Below are 18,686 nucleotides of genomic sequence, written 5' to 3' on the forward strand. Positions count from 1 at the left end.
GTGGAGCTGTTTGAGATGTTTCTGTAGTAAAAGTCTGTATTTGATGCATTGCACCAGATTTCATTCCTGTTGTCAGAGCAGTTTGTGTGACGCTTCTATATCTGATACCAGTTGTTTCTGCCTTGACATTGGTACATAAGATCAGGTTATTGACGTGTTGCATCAAGTAAATCTTAGTAAAACTCCCCAGCATTAAGGCTTTCGGATGACTGCTGTAGATAATTCGATGTTAATGTCTCTGTCACTTACCTTTTATCACAGCAATTTTATGTTTTTCTCTCTCCCTGCAGAATACTTTCTGTGACATTGAGACTGTTTCTGACGTATGATAAGTTCTCAGTCATCAATTTGACATTTTTATGGCGACATTGGGAATGTTGGCCTTTTTGACTAGATCTTGTTCTATCTTGTTTGACTATTCAATTCTCAGGGATGTTTGCCGCTTTGCACAATGGCAAGAATTATTGCAGAGCAGCATCACTCATTTGGCAAGGAACATGAACAATGTCATGTGCCAGCTTGTCGATGGGACAATGCTGGTATTGATTAGCCCCCTGCATGTCATTATCGCAATTTTTAATTGTACTATATAAAATGAACCTAATTGACACATAGGGGTATATTCAATGCTTTTTGCGAGCTGTGACAGCGATCAGTGCTGACTGCTCACACGGTCAGTATTCAACAATTTTTTCGGTGTTCATAAATGACTGTGGTGCTATGGTTAGGTTTTGCTTCATATCGGTCCATCAGTGATATTCAATAGCTAATTATATAGTGGTAACAAAGACTGCTCCCCTCACTCTTGCAGAAGAGTATAGTTTGCTAAGAGTGGGAATAGCTTAGAATGAATGGTGTTCACACTTATTTTATGCACCTGTCTTGTTTTTCTCTCTCTCACTGCTGTCTCTTACATCTTGGATTTAACTCTAATCCCCTTTCTGAAAATCCAGCAGAGAGCGAAATCCCAGCATTATATGCACGCAGTAGCCATGTCCTCTCATGAGGAAACATTAAGAATTAACACGTAATACACTGGGTGTTACACACGTTGCAATTAGCTGCCTGCTTTCCTCGCAGTGATGTCTGTTTCTCAGCTTCTATCATTTAAATGAACAAAGAGTCACTTAGGAATTGTGTAAATAGAAGCACGTTTGCTAATGTTTATATATACAGGAGATGAACACATGAGTCAGACTTTCCAATGCAGGTTAATCTTTAGAAGAGTATAGAACATAACTATATAACATAACCTGAACTTCACACTAATGCATTTAGAATACAGAGAGGCACAGTCATTGGGGAATCCTTTCGAACCAGCTTTAAACCTTACCCAACATATTGGAAATCTGCAAGAATGAAATACAGGGTCCAAAATAAGGACAATAATTGGGTTGGGAATCATTTGGTGCCACCAAATGAGATTTCTTAAAATGTATGGTTTTCTCATTACAATACAGGAACAAAATGCCTTGAAATTCTATGTATAACACCTGGAAAGTAAGCATGCATTACTCTTGCAATGATTCGTGGCTTCTATGTGTATTTTGTTGTACTGTCGGCCTGATTTAGCTTGGCTTCGTGAGCAGCGAAAATCACTACGTACCGAGCGCTGAAACACCGGCCGCCGAATCCCCTCCCTCCCTGCAATGAACGGCCCGGCGAGTGTGTAACTCGCCAAAGCCGTTCGCTACTGAGTGTGCACTTGTGCAACTATGCTCTTGCGCATGCGTACCCCCCTCCCCCCCCCACACCCACCATGGGATCCAGGCCGAATTCGGCCCCTTCTGAATGGTGTTGAATCAGGGCCTATGGTCTATTCACATTTATTTATATAGCACCTGCATATTCCGTTTCACTTTACTATTACTATTCTTACTTGTACTTGTGAAGCCTTCTTGTGTATTCTGGCCACCCACTCAGCCTTATACCTGCAATAAGTGTCATGTTGACTCAGTTAAAAAGGGTAGTTAATGAGAATTGATTAATTCAAAAAAATAATTGAAGTTTTTACGACGCACTGTAGATTGTGTTAGAGTAATTGCATTTCCTGTTTAAACACTGCACATTTTAATGTTATAACTGTCACTTTGTGCAGTGTTTGGTCTTCTTATCATGGAGGATAATCCGCGGTACTGTTGCGGGTATAATCAATGGTTTTGCGAGCTGTGACAGCGAGCAGTGCTGACTGCCTGCTGTCACAGCTCGCATAGTCAGTATTCAACTGACCCCCTGCACACGCCGTTTCCACATCACTGGGTTTTTACAGCGACATGGAAACAGCGTGCGCAGCTGCTAAAACAGCGAGGTTCACTGCTAGATGCAGCGGGCTTCCGGCATTAGCCACGAGCCTCGCTATTTGGGGGAATCCTTCGGTGATCCCCGCCATTTAACCCCCCTCGCCGGCTGCATTGAATACATAGGTGCCGATTTTATGTTTTTGCTGGTGTATGCTCAAGCCAAACATATAGAGGAGTGGCTTCATGGGGAAGGGGTGTGGCCACAAAATAATACCAATTTATATTACGGAGCACAGTTGTCTCCAATATTCAAATTACAGCAACAGAGTTCCACATACATAAATGCCCCCACAGTGCAGGTGCAAAAATGCCCCCATAGTGCAGGTACATAAATGCCCCCACAGTGCAGGTGCATAAATGCCCCCATAGTGCAGGTACATAAATGCCCCCACAGTGCAGGTACTCCGCGCACAGAATACACTCTTCCCGGCATACTGTTTCCCAGGTCCGGGTCCGGCAATGTGGGTGCTGCAGCCGCAAATTAGCAAGTTAATATGGTGGCCCAGCAGCGGGACTCGGGTCCGTGGATGCTCATCAATTTCCGCGGGTGAATCGGCACCTATGATTGAATGTGTAATGAACTGTGTAGCTTTTTTTTTTTTACCTTTTCTGATATGTTGTCTTTTATTTCAAAATAAGTATTAGTTTTCGTTAGTATAAATATTCTACGTGCATAGAGGTATAATGTGTGAGTTGTCGTCTCCATCTACTTACAAATCCTCCTCAGTGAGTTTAAATGCTACTAGATACTAAAACCGTTTAACTCCTAATCTTATATGCATTTTCGTATTTTAAATGCTCTCCTTTTAGGATGATTGTGTTGGTTTCGTAAGCCGATTACCCCCTAATCCTCCAGACATATCCCTCAATATTTACCTGTCCAGTATCATATTGATCACCGCAGCTTGCTGTAGATATCTGGAAACACTCAGACTAGATGTACACTAGTAACAGTGCCCTTGTGCGCTGTGTGCGGCTCTTTGTTATACAACATGTGCTACTGCAGTGTACTGAGCTCAGAAATCCTCACCTCTATTTTGTTTCATCCAATCTGATTTAATGTCTTGGCCTTTATAAATTCTAAAGAGAACAAAGGGCCATTGCGGATGTATTGGTAGTTGGTTCATGTCGGTCATTTACATAGATGACTTCACCATCATTCTCTTCTCTTGTTGTGTCTCACCAGCTGGGAGGATGCGGAATCCTTGGAGTCGGTATCTGGTTGGCCGTAACACAGGGGAACTTTGCCACACTCTCCTCTTCTTTCCCTTCGCTGTCTGCTGCCAACCTGCTGATAGCTACAGGAACTGTTGTGATGATCGTGGGGTTCCTGGGCTGCATTGGTGCTATTAAAGAGAACAAATACCTACTGCTGAGTGTAAGTACAAATCATTTCTCACTATGTATAGTATCGGAATAATATTTTTCTGAGATATTTGCAATTCTCACCATAACAATTGTGACAAGAAGCAAGATGACGTATAAATGTTAGTATTTATATGTGAATAGTGGGCCCCAAGAGATGGGCGCACTGCATGCAGCAGCTGCGTCTTTGGGTGCAGCAGCGGTGTGGAAATATACATATACCACAGGAGGCGTCTGCAGGAAAAAGATGCATTGCAGATTCTAGTGCTGCCTCCCATAGGCGTGCACAGCACATTTTATTAGTGGGTGCACAGTCATAGGGGTGTGCCTAGCACCACCTATTGGGCGTGTCTAACACATCCATTGGGTGTGTCTTACACTGCCAATCCCGCGTGTCTACCGTCATCTATTGGCACTCACTACAATATAAAACGTCTCTCAGCTACACCATAATCTCCTGCCTGTTTCAGTTTTAATCTTCTAATTAATCTGTGTAACAGTACATGCAAATAAAGGCATAAACATATATGGATGACACAAGTATTTAGTGATATGACAATGGTCTAGTACAGCGGTTCTCAAACTGTGGGTCCTGACCCCAAAGTGGGTCCCAAACTTCTCAGCATGGGGTCGCGACTCCATGCTGCTGACCATCAGGCTGATGACTTCTCTAATCTCAGTCAGTGATTCAAGGAGTCTGAAATATCTGTTGATTTGTCTATTATTTTAGACTCCTCCCATCAGTTTGTGCCTCCACCATGCTGCCATGTATGTGCTGTCTGCTGACTACACGTGTGATGTGATGACCTTCTGCAGTAACTTGCTGGGGTCCTATAATTATTTTTAATGTTTGATGGGGTCCCAGAGCAAAATAGTTTGAGCACCACTGGTCTAGTACAATTAACAATGCAAAACACACATAGCTGATTGTTAGGTGCTTCTTTTAATGGAATACTGTTCTAAACAGCAAAAGTCTTTGGTAAAAGGTATTACTGGTATCGCTAGCAGCAGGGAGGTGGGTGGTCACAGCATTAGAGGGTGCCTGTGCACCCCTAACACTCAATGGCCCTTATTCAGATCTGATCGCAGTACAAATTTGTTCTCAAAATGGCCAAAACCATGTGCACTGTAGGTGGTGCAGATGTAAAATGTGCAAAGATAGTTACATTTGGGTGGGTGTGTTGAAACTGAAATCTAAATTGCAGTGTAAGAATATTGCAGCCAGTATTTACCCTGCACAGAAACAAAATAACTCACACAAATCTAACTCTCTCTATACATGTTACATCTGCCCCACCTGCAGTGCACATGGTTTTGTCCATTTTGAGAACAAATTTGTACTGCAATCAGATCTGAATAAGGGCCAATGTGCGCACGCCTATGCTGCCTCCTAAGATGTAGCAGTGGATCATCTGTAAGCCCATCCGTGTAACCCTTGCAGCTCCAAGGCTACAAAGGCTGCGTCTGAAGACCAGCCGCACCCTCTGCAGTTCAGGGAAGCACCGCCTCCAGTCTCCAAATGGCTCAGGGTGGTACTGCGTGCAATGACCCAGGATCGGACCTGCATTTTCGGATTTGCATTCATCTCTGTGTTAGGATATGTTTTAGATGTTATGTTTATGTAATCCAAAATTTACTAAAGGTTTAGGGACATATTTATCATGCAATTCTGCATTTAAAACATATATAAACTGCTACTGTATTTCCACATTTAATGTTGCCGGTATGTAATAAAGAATGAAAGAGATATGGAACTATCTCCTGCTTTCCAGCCTTCAGCCCTCTCAGCATCTGTCCCCATAGGTTTCTATGCGCAGGGTGATTAACAAGATTGAGAACCATTGGCCTATTACAGTGATGGCTAACCTTGACACTCCAGCTGTTGTTGAACTACACATCCCAGCATGCCCTGCATCAGTTTTAGCATGGCCAAATAGTAAAACTGTAGAAGGGAATGCTGGGATGTGTAGTTCAACAACAGCTGGAGTGTCATCCATCCAGGTTAGCTATCATTGGCCTATTACCATCTTTGGGGCAGTCCTGCTGGATGGGGATTTTGGGATCCCTCTCCAGTGGGCTGGTGGTGATAATGATGATTGCATCAGCTGGCATAGCTGCACACGGATAGTAGCTCTGACTGGTCCAAAACCCCGAAGTAAAGTGATCACATCAATCATCAAAAACCCGGGTCGGACCTGGGTTATTTACGCAATGTGAAAGAGGTACAGTATTACTGATTCTTGAGGTCAGCTTGTATTGGAGCCCATGTTCTGTCGATTTAGCTCACATTCTCTTGAAAACAGAATCCTTATTGCAGTGACCATGTTGGGGGTCTGAACCCTTTTTGTAAAAAAACTGCCCTTAATGGATAAATAGAATTTGCTTAGCAATTTAGACATGTCCAGCATACGTATGAGGGAGCACAGTCAGCTCAACTGTGTACAAGCAGGGAAGTGTATACAGTTGCTGGTGCGAGACACTGGGCGACCAGCGCAGCAGAGTGAGCAAAGGAGGAGGGAAATTTATGTTCATGTTCCACTCCAAAATCTATTAACGTTCAATAGTTCTTTGGATAATAGTCATCCAGAGTTAATTAAAATATCCAGCACCTGGTATTTTATCATAATATACTGCAAGAACCTAATTCATTGTAGTATCCATCACACACACCACTAAATTATAGTACGCAATTCCCAGTTTACAAAAAATATGTAGTGTGGCCCCCGCTTTACCGTAGTAACCAGCAGCTGTAAACCCATTACATATGCAGAAACTGATTCACTTTATGCTGCATAAGTGCTAACCTTATAGCATTATAAAAGAGCTGACGTGTGACATTTTGCAATTATGCTGTAATTCATTAACCACACATAAACTAGGGAGAGCAGATACAAATAATATGGCCAACATGACAGGGAGGAAGATCTCCCAGTGTGTATGTAAGTATCCGTGTCATTGAAACATCTTCACGGTAAACACCTCATTGTATGTGGAACCAGTTGGGGTGTATTTATGAAACAGGTGTTGACCCTCAGCAAACTATTAGATGCCTGCTTCCATTCTCAGAAAACAAAACGTGTAAAATAAAATGGTAAAATCTCATGTTTTATGTGCAACATTGTATAAGTGCTATAGGTTTTTTTATTTTAAATTTGCCCTTAAAATGTAAAGAATTCTTTCCAATGTATTATTAGGGTTGCTTATCTAGGCACCTATAAATCATATCTGAGGAGGCTCCTATACAGCATATCTGGGGGGGGGGGGCACCTATTAAGGATACCTGGGTAGGCACCTATTAAGGATACCTGGGGAGGCATCTATTAAGGATACCTGCGGAGGCACCTATTAAGGATACCTGGGGAGGCACCTATTAAGGATACCTGGGGAGGCACCTATTAAGGATACCTGGGGAGGCACCTATTAAGGATACCTGGGGAGGCACCTATATAAGGATACCTGGGGAGGCACCTATATAAGGATACCTGGGGAGGCACCAATATAAGGATACCTGGGGAAGCAACTATTAAGGATACCTGGGGAGGCACCTATTAAGGATACCTGGGGAAGAACCTATTGTGGAGCCTATTTGGGGAGGCACCTATACAGCATATCTGGGGGGGGGGGAGGGGACCTATAAAGCATATCTTGGGGGGGGGGGGGGGCGCACCTATTAAGGATACCTAGGGAAGTATCCTATTAAGAATACCTGGGGAGGAACCTATTGTGAATATCTGGGGAGGCACCCATACAGCATATCTGGGGAGGTACACATACAGCATATCTGGGGAGGTACACATACAGCATATCTGGGGAGACACCCATACAGCATATCTGGGGAGGTACCCATAAAGCATATCTGGAGAGAGGTACCTACAGTATTAAAGATATCTGTGGAGGCACCTAATAACCATTACAGAGTAAATGTTTATGGCCCTGTCACTAGCTAACAGAGATCTGCTCCCTAGTCACTTGACCACTTTTCATACAGACAAATGCCTCATGTAGACCTTCGATACCCAAGACTCCTCCTACCCCACCCAGACTGATAGGCAATTGACAATACCACCTTGACTTTAGAAGTGAGCGCTTCACACCTGCTCTGTTTTGGTCAGTCACATGCCTTCAGCTGTGCTAGGCTGCAGGGAGAAACACTGATATCAACCAGTAAGACACATTTTCTGAACTCTGCTTCTAATTTTTGCTTGTACTGTTACACATATGTCCGGCTATGTTGTTGCTGTGTATTGCAGCTTAAAATGATAGTGGGATTGCTATGTGAATGTGGTGTGACCTGTCATACTCCATTGCAATGCAGCCGGGTCCCGTTAGACTCAGCAACATACATTCACTTCATTGCATAGCGTAGCGTATGCTATGTTAATACTACACTATGGGCCTGATTCTGGTTCACTCGCAAAAGTAAATTCTCTCTAATGGAACAAACCATGTGCACTGCAGGTGGGGCAGATATAACATGTGCAGAGAGAGTAAGATTTGGGTGAGTTATTTTGTTTCTGTGCAGGGTAAATACCGGCTGCTTTATTTTTACACTGCAATATAGATATCAGTTTGAATTACAAACCCCACCCAAATCTAACTTTCTCTACACATGTTACATCAGCCCCACCTGCAGTGCACATGGGTTTGTCCATTAGAGAGAGAATTTGCTTTTGCGAGTGAACCCGAATCAGGCCCTGTGTTGCGTGTGTTGTATGCCTTGATGCACGGCTCATCTGCGCACTTCTAACGGTATCCATTTGATGGATATACGATGTATAGTTGACCAAGTTACGGTTGACCACGCTTAGTCGAACCCGTCTAGTTAGACACATAAATATAGTCGACCATGTCTAGATCGCTAGTAACGGAAGTTAGACACCAGCGTTATAGTAATGAGAGCGTGATCGATGGTCACATGGTTGACATGGGTTCTTCACATTTTTTTGGGTGCCGAATGTCACAGGTCGACTTGGTTCATACTTTACTATCCGTATGGACATAGAGTGAGATTCCCATAGTGTGCCAAATGTAGCGATGCCCTATGCCCAAAGCACATGGTCTATCTAGAAAGCTTCGATCCACTATACCATAACCCAGGGGTGTCAAACTCAAATTCATCGGGGGCCGCATCAGCAGTTTGGTCACCCTCAAAGGGCCGCTGTATAATATTAATGCAATGACACCACAGGCTGCTCACGCTGTATAATAATAATGCAATGACACCACAGGCTGCTCCCGCTGTATAATAATAATGCAATGACAGCAAAGGCTGCTCCTGCTGTATAATATAACAATAGTAATGCCATGACACAAATTATTATACAGGGGGAGCAGCCTGTGGTGTCATTGCATTATTATTATACAGAGGGAGCAGCCTGTGGTGTCATGGCATTACTTTTATATTATACAGGGGGAGCAGCCTGTGGTGTCATGGCATAATGCCATGACACCACAGGCTGCTCCCCCTGTACAATAATAATGACACCACAGGCTGCTCCCCCTGTATAATATAAAAGTAATGCCATGACACCACCACCAGATATATTATTTTTTATGTAACTTACTGTATTTTATCCCTCAGGCTCCTTTACTGCTGCTGCTGCTGCGGCTCCAGTAATTTCAATTCCACTCTCTGTGCCGCGGCCTGTCCTGCTGCGGCCCCCCGACTCGGCCTGTCTTCCTTCCTTTCTGCAGACGCGTGGGTGGGAGGTGTCATCGTCATGACGTCCCCACCCAGAGTCTGCCACTGCCTCAATAAGAGGGAACAGGCTGCCGGGCCCTCCTCCACGTAGCCGTAGAGGCCGGCGGCCATGTTCCTGTGGCCGCAGACATCTTAAAAGACCACAAGAACATGGCCGCCGGCAGTGCAAAAAAAAACCTCTCAAAAAATATCTCAAAAAAGATCTAAAAAAAGAGAATAAAAGGTGAAGGCTGGCGGCGGCTGTGCGGGCCACATGACGAGGTCTGTCGGGCCGGATTTGGCCTGCGGGCCTTGTGTTTGACACCCGTGCCATAACCACTTCTAAGCGCCATAGATCTGAGAAGGCACGAGGTTTCTGCCCTTTAGTCAGCGATGAATACATTATTACTGTAAAAGGAATCTGTTCTGTCAGCCAAAGAGCGGTTTGCAATTTTCGACATATTTCCCAAATACAATGTTTAGGGGTTTTTTTTGCATCCTTAAGTTTATGAAACCTAATTTCTGTGGAAGACTTGATCTGCGTAAAGAGAGACCGCGCTCTCGGTTATACATAGTTTGCACCTTTTTTAGTTTTGTTAATATGGAGAACCGAAAGGTTAACGGTGATCTAACAGAGGATGCCAGCTGTGTGACATTCAGTCCCCAGCACTATGCCAGCTTTTGCTGAGAAACTGCGGCGTGAAATATTGCAGTAGAGAAGTCAGGAGCTGAGGGAAGAGCAGGAAATAAAAACACACTTTACAGTCTGCCCAGGAGGGTTTGAGCGGGAACTAAAATTGATTTTACTATCTCCGTATTCACCACAGAGATGCCAGGCCGCATAAGTGTGGTTACTTTGTGATGCACATGAGGCAGAGGTGTGGATTACAGATACATATTTTATGATTACTTGTGACATGTTTTTCAATTACCTATCTGCAGCTTCCTCCTTAGTTACTATGAATTATTTCACATGGGGTAAAAGCCCTCTGTGGACATTTGGAATAGAAAAAAAAATTGTTTATTTTCAAATAAAGTTATTTTCCCTGTATTTGAATGTCAATGTCTAAAATCAAATGCATTGCAAGCGAAAGATTGTGAGATACAAAAGAGTCATGCAGAAATACTGTACTTATAGTTTAATATTTCCCCAGAGCCTTATACTGGGATGCACCCCTACAGGGCCGGTGCTAGGGTGTGTCTCGCACCCCTGCAAACTATACATTTGTGCTTTCTTTTTCATACTTCATAAAGCATTTGCCGAAGGGGCAAAGCCCCACAATAGTACCACCAACTCAAATCACGCCACATAATCAGAATAATTTTATTCATATCACACCGCACATAGTGCCCCTGACTACCTTACACCACATAGTAGTATTCCTTATTTACATTATAACTCACAGTAGTGCCCCTTATTTACATTAAGCTACAAAGCAGTGTCCCTTATACACAGTGCTCACAGTAGTGTCCCTTTATACACAATTTTTAAAGTAGTGCCCTGTACACATATAATGATCACAGTAGTATTGCTGATTATACAAATAAAGTTCATATTAGTATTCACATAATGACAGCCATAGAAGTGGGGCCTACATAGTGCTGCATATACACCTAAAACCCACAGTAGCAGTGCCCCTTTATACACACAATGCCCTTACACATAATAGCCAGAGCAGTAATGCTGCATATACATACAATGCCCAGAGTAGAAGTGCCCCTTATACACATAATGACAGTTATAGCAGTACACCTTCTATGTAACACCCCACAGTAGTAGTGTCAGTCACGTATAATACTCTCAGTGGTAGTCCTGCATATATACATAATGCCCAGTATCTCTCCTAACACAATACCCAAGGTAGTAATGCCGATTATACGCATAAGGAGCACAGTAGTGCCCCTTGAATACCCATAGTAGTAATACCGCTTACACATAATATCCACAGTAGCAGTGCCCCTTACACATAATGCCCACAGTAGTAGTTCCCCTATATACCGGATGGTAGAGAGGGAGAATGCGGTCCTGGAGACTGAAGTGCCTGGTGAGGTTGCCTGTCTGTCATACATTTCCATGGGGAGGACAGGGAAGGGAGGGACCTGACACAGGAGATTATTGCTGGGAGGGACCTGACACAGGAGATTAGTGCTGGGAGGGACCTGACACAGGAGATTAGTGCTGGGAGGTACAAGACACAGGAGATTATTGCTGGGTGGACTGGAGACTGAAGAGCTGTGCTTCACACTTCTGGCACCGCTACCTGTCATACAGTTTGACAATCACAGAAGCAGCCGGCAACATCAGTTCAGCTGTTGGGGGAAGGCCCTTCTCCAGCCCGGTACCTCCCTGCTTTGTGTGTTGCACTGGTCTTAACCTTGCATATTCTCCAGACCTGTCTCTGGGCCTGATTCAGAGGTGGTGGCAAATGCCGTCCCTATTGCAATGGCAAATAAAGTGTATTTATGAAAATATGCTAATGTTGCTGCTATAGGGATTTGTAGTGCAAGGCCCACTGATGTCTCTGATCTGACACTTACATACAGGGCTATTTTTCAGCAGGCTCCAGCAGGAACTGAGGCCCTTATTCTAGTTCACTCTTTCTGACGAAATATTTCTTAGATGGACAAAACCATGTGCACTGCAGGTGAGGCAGGTGTTACTTGTGCAGAGATAATTAGATTTGGGTGGGGTTTTACACCTGCCTCACCTGCAGTGCACATGGTTTTGTCCATCTAAGAAATATTTTGTCCGAAAGAGTGAACTAGAATAAGGGCCTCAGTTCCTGCTGGAGCCTGCAGAAAAATAGCCCTGCTTACATACAAAGACACACCATTGGACCTTTGATCAACTCAATGATTGGTCTGTTGCAAGTGAGCCACTGGAACCTTTACAACTGTGGGTGCTACTGTGTGGCATTCTGTGTATAAGGGGTGCTACTCTAGCATAATGTTTATAAGGGATATTACTGTGGCATACTGTGTATAACGAGTGCTAATGTTTGAAATACTATAAATAGGGGTACTACTGTAGCATGCTGTGTATAAGGTGTACTACTGTGTGGTGGGAACAAGCCCCTTTGCTGCAAGACAATGGCACCTTTTTTGAACGCTTGTTTTTGGTGCACTCTTTCGAATATTGGGTGCACCAAATGTCTAGTTTATGGCTCTGCAGCCTTGTACTTTGTCTCGATCACTGTAGCCAGTGATGATAGGGCAATTCCCGGGATGGATTACTCATAAGACAGTACATCCCGACAGACCACGGCACTGCACAATGTGCTATAGAAAGGAAGGTTGTGAGAGGGTTAAGTTAAGGAAGGTGATGGGGGCTGATGAAGGTAATGAGGGAGCAGAGGATGGTGATGAGGGGTGAGTAAAGCGATGGTGGGCAGAGGAAGGTGAAGAGGGCTGAGTACAATTTTGAGGGGCAGATGATTGTGCCCGAGAGTTTGAGGAGGGTGACGAGTGAGCTGAGGAAGATTATTAGTGGGAATGGGAAGTTAATGAGGTGTTAGTATGGAGTAGAAGGGAAGAGGAATGAGAGGTTGAAGAAGGTATTGATGTGTCTGAGGCAGGTAATAAGGGAGCTGAAGAAGGTAATGAGGGGACAGAGCATACCTCCAAACTGTCCTGCTTTTTGCAGAACCATCCTGGTTATTTAGAATGGTCCCATATCCCGCCCGCAGCCAGCGGTGTCCCGTGGTGGGGATTGGGAATCCCTCCTGCCCAGCAGGGATAGACACTGTGCACATGCACACAGAGTCTATTCAGAGAGGCAGAAAGGCTGGGGGGCATGGCCAGCAGCTTACACAGAGCTGGCCATGCCACCGTAGTGATAAAAAAAAGGAGTGTGGCTCGCAGCCATGAAATCCCCGCACCCTATGACATAGGCCACACTCCCTTTTGGGCCGAATACACCGAGGGCTGGGTAAAGTAATGAGGGCTGAGGAAGGTAATGAAGGGCTCAAAACCCCATTGCCTCAGTCTTGTGAAGGACACACCCCTAGCAGTACACACTAGAGTGCACAATAAACGTCCTTACATTTTCCATACCCCCCACTTCAAAATTCCCATTTCGACCATTGGGTGTCTGTTTTATATATTATATATATATGAAATCTCAAGTATATCAAAATAAGAGTATGTAGTCCCCATTAATAAGTGATTCATATAGAGTTTTTAATTGGTCGTTAGACTTTACAGCTTGTGTAATGCCAGTTGTACTGTGAGAAATGGGTACTTATGTAGTATCTGGGCTGCCGATTTTTTGATTGTATGCCTTAAGTTAAGGCATACAATCAGATGCGATGCGATGCGATATCGCATCGCATCGCATCCGATATCGGATGCGATGACCCGATTTTTCCATAGGAATCAATGTTAAAATGATTTCTATGGAAAAATGGGTCCTTTTCATACCCCTACTATCCAAGTGGGCATGGAGTTGGATATAAACCTGTGGCGAGCGTAGCGAGCCACCGAGCCCGAAGCGTGGCGAGCGAAGCGAGCCCCGCGAGGGGACGGTATTCGTCCCCTCGCGGGGCTCGCTTCGCTCGCCACGCTTCGGGCTCGGTGGCTCGCTACGCTCGCCACAGGTTTATATCCAACTCCATGCCCACTTGGATAGTAGGGGTATGAAAAGGACCCATTTTTCCCATTGAATTCCATGTTAAAATGGACTCAGTCCATTTTAACATTGATTCCTATGGAAAAATCGGGTCATCGCATCGCATCGCATCGAATCGCATGGTCGCATGCGATGCGATGCGATCTCCCGATCCGACCCGATTTAGAAATCGGCAGCCCAGATACTACATAAGTACCGAGAAATGTACAGTATATGTTAAACTTCCTAAATCATAGCCATTTGTGAGTTTTCATGCTAGCTGAGCATAAGCAACTGCTGTAAATCAGCTACAAACTCTATAAATATGCAGTGGAACAAATGTCTCTATGGAATTTTATATGCAGGAGCTGGTTAGCTATGTTCATCGGAATCTGATGGGTACAGTGCACAGTTGTATAGAAACAGTACCCAATAGGCACTAAAATGATATATAACACCGTAGCTGCTCTGACGACGAGAGGAGTGCAGCCCTACAGATATAATAAACTATATGAATCAGCACTCGTCATGTACTGGATATTAAAGGTCTAACAATATAAGTGTGTTAGTAATATATAATGGTATGAATAAACCACCCCACAATATACAGTACAGTAGGTGATGTTCCAATACACTATTGAGTAGGAGTGGAGCTGTCACAGCCTTGAAGTATAATCCTGTGTATAACAACTCTATACAGGGATATTATTAGGCTACACTTGCTCTACCTGTAACTCAGACAGTTGCCTGATTATGTATAATTAAGAATATTAGTCTGTCTTATTGGATACTGACTGAGGATGGAAAAGTGATTGTGGTAGGTCTGTGAGTGTCGAAACTGATGTCATGCCGAAAAGAAGGCAGTTTTCAACATTAATAGATCGTAAGTGGTCCGATCTATGACGGAATAGCCTGTAATCCACCCGCTTTTGACAGAAACACAGCCAAAACGAAAGGTTTTGGCTGTGTTTCCGTCATTCTCAATCTGATATAAAATGACGGATTGAGGCAGGGAGGACGGCATCCGGATTTGGCTGCTGGGTTGAATAATGGATGCCGGATCCATTCCAGCAAAAGAATGTCAAAATGGATCCGGCATCGCACCTCCCCTCCCATACCCTCCCACACCCTCACGCTGACTCCCGTACCTACACGCTGCTGGGCCGCTCCATCCAGGCTCCCTCTCAAGTTCCCACTGCCTCACGCCATCTCCTGCCATCTCCCGCTGCCGCGCTCACCTGGTCCGAGCGCCAGTCTGGTGAGTTTCAATTGGCTGATTTGGCCGCTGGGTTGAATAATGGATGCCGGATCAGGAGGATGGGAAAGTCAGAGAGAATATAAGTGAGGATATGTTTGTACTGTACAGTGGGGATATCATTGATAGGAAAGGTTTATGAAGGTTGGTGGGTGGTTCTGGAATTTGATAAACTGTCCGAAGAGGTGAGTTTTCAGGGAACGCTTGATGGTTTGGAGACGTGAGGAGTAAATTTACTAAGAGAGTTCTATTAAAGATGGGATGTTGTTCATAGCAACCAGTCAGATATTACTTCTTATTTATTTTGCACCTCCTAAAAGATAATACAGTATATATAATCGGATTGGCTGCTATGGGCAGGATCCCATCTTCAATAGAGATCCAATTACAGTAATTTACCCCTAGATGAGACTAGGGGTCAGGAAGCAGCAGCGCCGCAGCAGGGTCCCAGCAGCAGCGGATATGCCGTCAGCAGCAGGGTCCCTGCGGCAGATGGGAACTAGCAGCGGTATTAATACCGCTGCTAGTTCCCATCTGCCGCAGGGACCCCCGCTGATGACAGCATATCCACTGATGGAACCCCGCTGCCATGGGCCGGGCCGTGGGTTCTCCGGCCCTGGAGCACCCACGGTTTCGGCACCTATGGAGGGACTGACAGAGCAGTTTTCCAGACGATAAACTTTTGGCAAGGAAGATAGCCTCACATTTACATTCATGATACATTTTAGTGGTAAGAGTTAGTATTGAGAATATTGCAATAATCAATGCAGGAGATGATGATGGATTACAGGTTTAGCAGTGTCTTACGTAAGGTTTGGCTGTATTTTGGATATGTTTTCAGATATATGTACAGTAACTTGAAATTTTGAGCAGATTGAGGTGGCGAGATGATGTCCACAATGAAATGGCAGAAAGGAACTCAGTGACATGGACAAATACAGATGGTTAGAGGTCTGGGGAGGATAGGTAGATTTGAGTATTATCCGCATACAGATGATACTGAAATCTGAAAGAGCCGATTCCTGTTCCAAGAGATCTGGGATAGATAGAAAAAAAGTGAGGGGCCGAAGACCTCTGAGATACTCCAACTGATAGAGGTAGCGAAAAGGAGGTGGAATCAGAGAAACAAATGCTGAAAGAACGATTAGATAGGTAGGATGAGAACCAAGAAAGGGCTGTGTCCTGAAGATTGCAGTTTTTGTAGTAGAAGAGTATTGTCAACAATGTCAAAAGCAGCAGGGAGATCTAGAAGAGTAAGTAGTGATGGAGTAATGGACTTTAGACTTAGACAGTGTCTTTAGTTTAGTCAGGGCTGTCTCTTTTGGTTGTTGGAAAGGAAGGCCTGACTGTAGTGGTCCAATAAATTGTGCGAGTTAAGAAAGTGTGTGAGGTGAGTGTATGTACAGTAAGTCTCTTATGTAGCTTGGAGGTGCATGAGAGCTGAGGAATGGGTTGCGGATGACCATCGGAATCCCGACTGTAGGGCCTACAGTCAGGATTCCTATGGTCAGTATACCAACAAAGGAATCCCGACTGTTCAAATATATGACAGGGACTATTCTACCTTGTGGGGGTCTATGACTCCCATAGAGGGAGAATAGAACCTATGGCATGCACAGCTATCCTGCAAGGGGCTTCTTTTGCGGTCTGGATTCCCAATGTCGATATACTGACTATTGGAATCCCAAGTGTCGGGTCGTCATACCACACCCCTGAGAGAACGGTAGTTTGAGAGATAGTTTAGGTCAGAATTGTGTTTTATCGTAATGGGAGTAATAACTGCATGTTTCAACAATGGAAAGCTGTTGCTCTATACCACCAGTGGTCTCTGCTGAGATATATGTATATGTATATATATATATATATATATATATATATATATATACACATACATACATACATACATACATACAGTGCTGCGGTACTTGGCAGGGCTTTCAACCAGAAATAAACAGTCAGACCACTTTGGGGTTCTCTGTTTGACGTTTCAGTAGGCTAGACTTTTATGAAGAACCTGGAATATATATATATATATATATATATTTTAAGGAAGGGCACACTGACTTCTCTCTTCCCCAATGAAGCTTTCTGAATGGTGTCAGTTTCATTTCTTTGTGGAAGAAATGCAGTAACAGAACACGGATATCAGGGGAAGACATTAGACTTTATTGCCTTTTTACATAGTATAATCATGTAGATATTCCCTACCGACATTCCAGGAGCAGATTATTGCAGTGTTACACGTTCATTCCCCCCTCCCCAATTTAATATAGAATAAATTGCATTTAACCCACTATGTGCCATTTATGGCCTGATGTTGTGAGGAATAGATATCTTTATTATTGGACACAGGAGGAGATTTACCAAAGTGCGCTTTTCTGGTCATTTTATGGGCACATTGAAAGGGGTGATAGTTATAGGCCAAATATCATATAATATAGCATTTTCATTTTCAAATTGCAGGCCATCCATTCCAGGGATACGGTCACTATGTCAACATGCATTAAGGTTGACATGACTGAAGGTCAACATTGGTTAGGTCCACAGGGTCTTTAGGTCGACAATCATTAGGTCGGCATGGGGAAGGTCGACAGTCAAAAGATTAACATGGGGGTTTTAGCTGTTTTTTGAGCCGACGTGCCGTTAGGCGGTATTTCATGCCCTACCATCCACTAGGGCGTGGGGCGTGGTGGGAGAATGAAATACTGTGCCAAACATAGCGAGCCATGCGAGGGGACGCAGTGCTACTTTTCAGTGTTGACATTCGGCACAAAAAAGGTGGAAAACCCCATGTCAACCTTCCCCATATCGACCTAATGATTGTCGACCTAACCCATGTTGACCTTCAGTCATGTCGACCTTAATGCATGTTGACCTAATGGTGTCGACCTAATGCTTGTCGACCTAGTTGCTTTCTATACAATGATCCATACCCCCCTTCCAAATCTCAGTTCTAGGTCTCTAGGGGGAGGAGGAAAGTATTCAGAAGGAACGTGCTTCTTTACTTAGAGATACTCCACGGTGGGCCGGTCATATGTAGGTTCAGGGAATGTGGCGGATGTGGGCTCATAGATGTGGCAGGCTGCCGTATGTATGACGTCAGGCTCCACGATGTGTATTAGCGGCTCTTGTAGTGCCGCAAGTGTGAAAACTCTACAGTCCTATCCGACATTTTCAGATGTCATATGTTCCACATGCAGGGACATATACTCACCATTGGGGATTGCACACTGCGCTGCCTCCTCTGGTCCCCATAGTAATACTTGCCCATCTTACCATGCGTTTTTCTTCCTGCGTCCTCCAGGCCGATAGGATGTGCCCCTGAGTGTCTGTGTTAGTGAGGCCATGCCTGAGAGATACCAGTGCCACCATTCACCACCGTGTCACCACCACTGGACGCACCATTACATGCCAAATGCTTTATCCTGCTTCTAGCTGGATCTGTCTCCCATTGCTTGTTACTGCATTGTGCTGCATTAT

At 44.3% G+C, this 18,686-nt stretch overlaps 1 protein-coding gene across 6 annotated transcripts in view; it reads left to right on the forward strand.

The window, feature by feature from the left end:
• TSPAN4 (tetraspanin 4) overlaps nt 1-18,686 on the forward strand; it is a 655,297-nt gene that overhangs the window by 557,846 nt on the left and 78,765 nt on the right. For all 6 annotated transcript variants that reach the window (XR_014465791.1, XM_083165444.1, XM_083165446.1 and 3 more), the window contains one exon: nt 3,487-3,678. Coding sequence is in view for 5 of the 6 variants with exons in the window: in XM_083165444.1 (XP_083021570.1) it covers nt 3,487-3,678 (192 nt within the window). In the remaining variant the exon portion in view is untranslated. The remainder of the gene's footprint in view (nt 1-3,486; nt 3,679-18,686) is intronic.

Source organism: Crinia signifera, chromosome 11 (assembly GCF_055691185.1).
Source record: "Crinia signifera chromosome 11, ASM5569118v1, whole genome shotgun sequence".
NCBI lineage: Eukaryota > Metazoa > Chordata > Amphibia > Anura > Myobatrachidae > Crinia > Crinia signifera.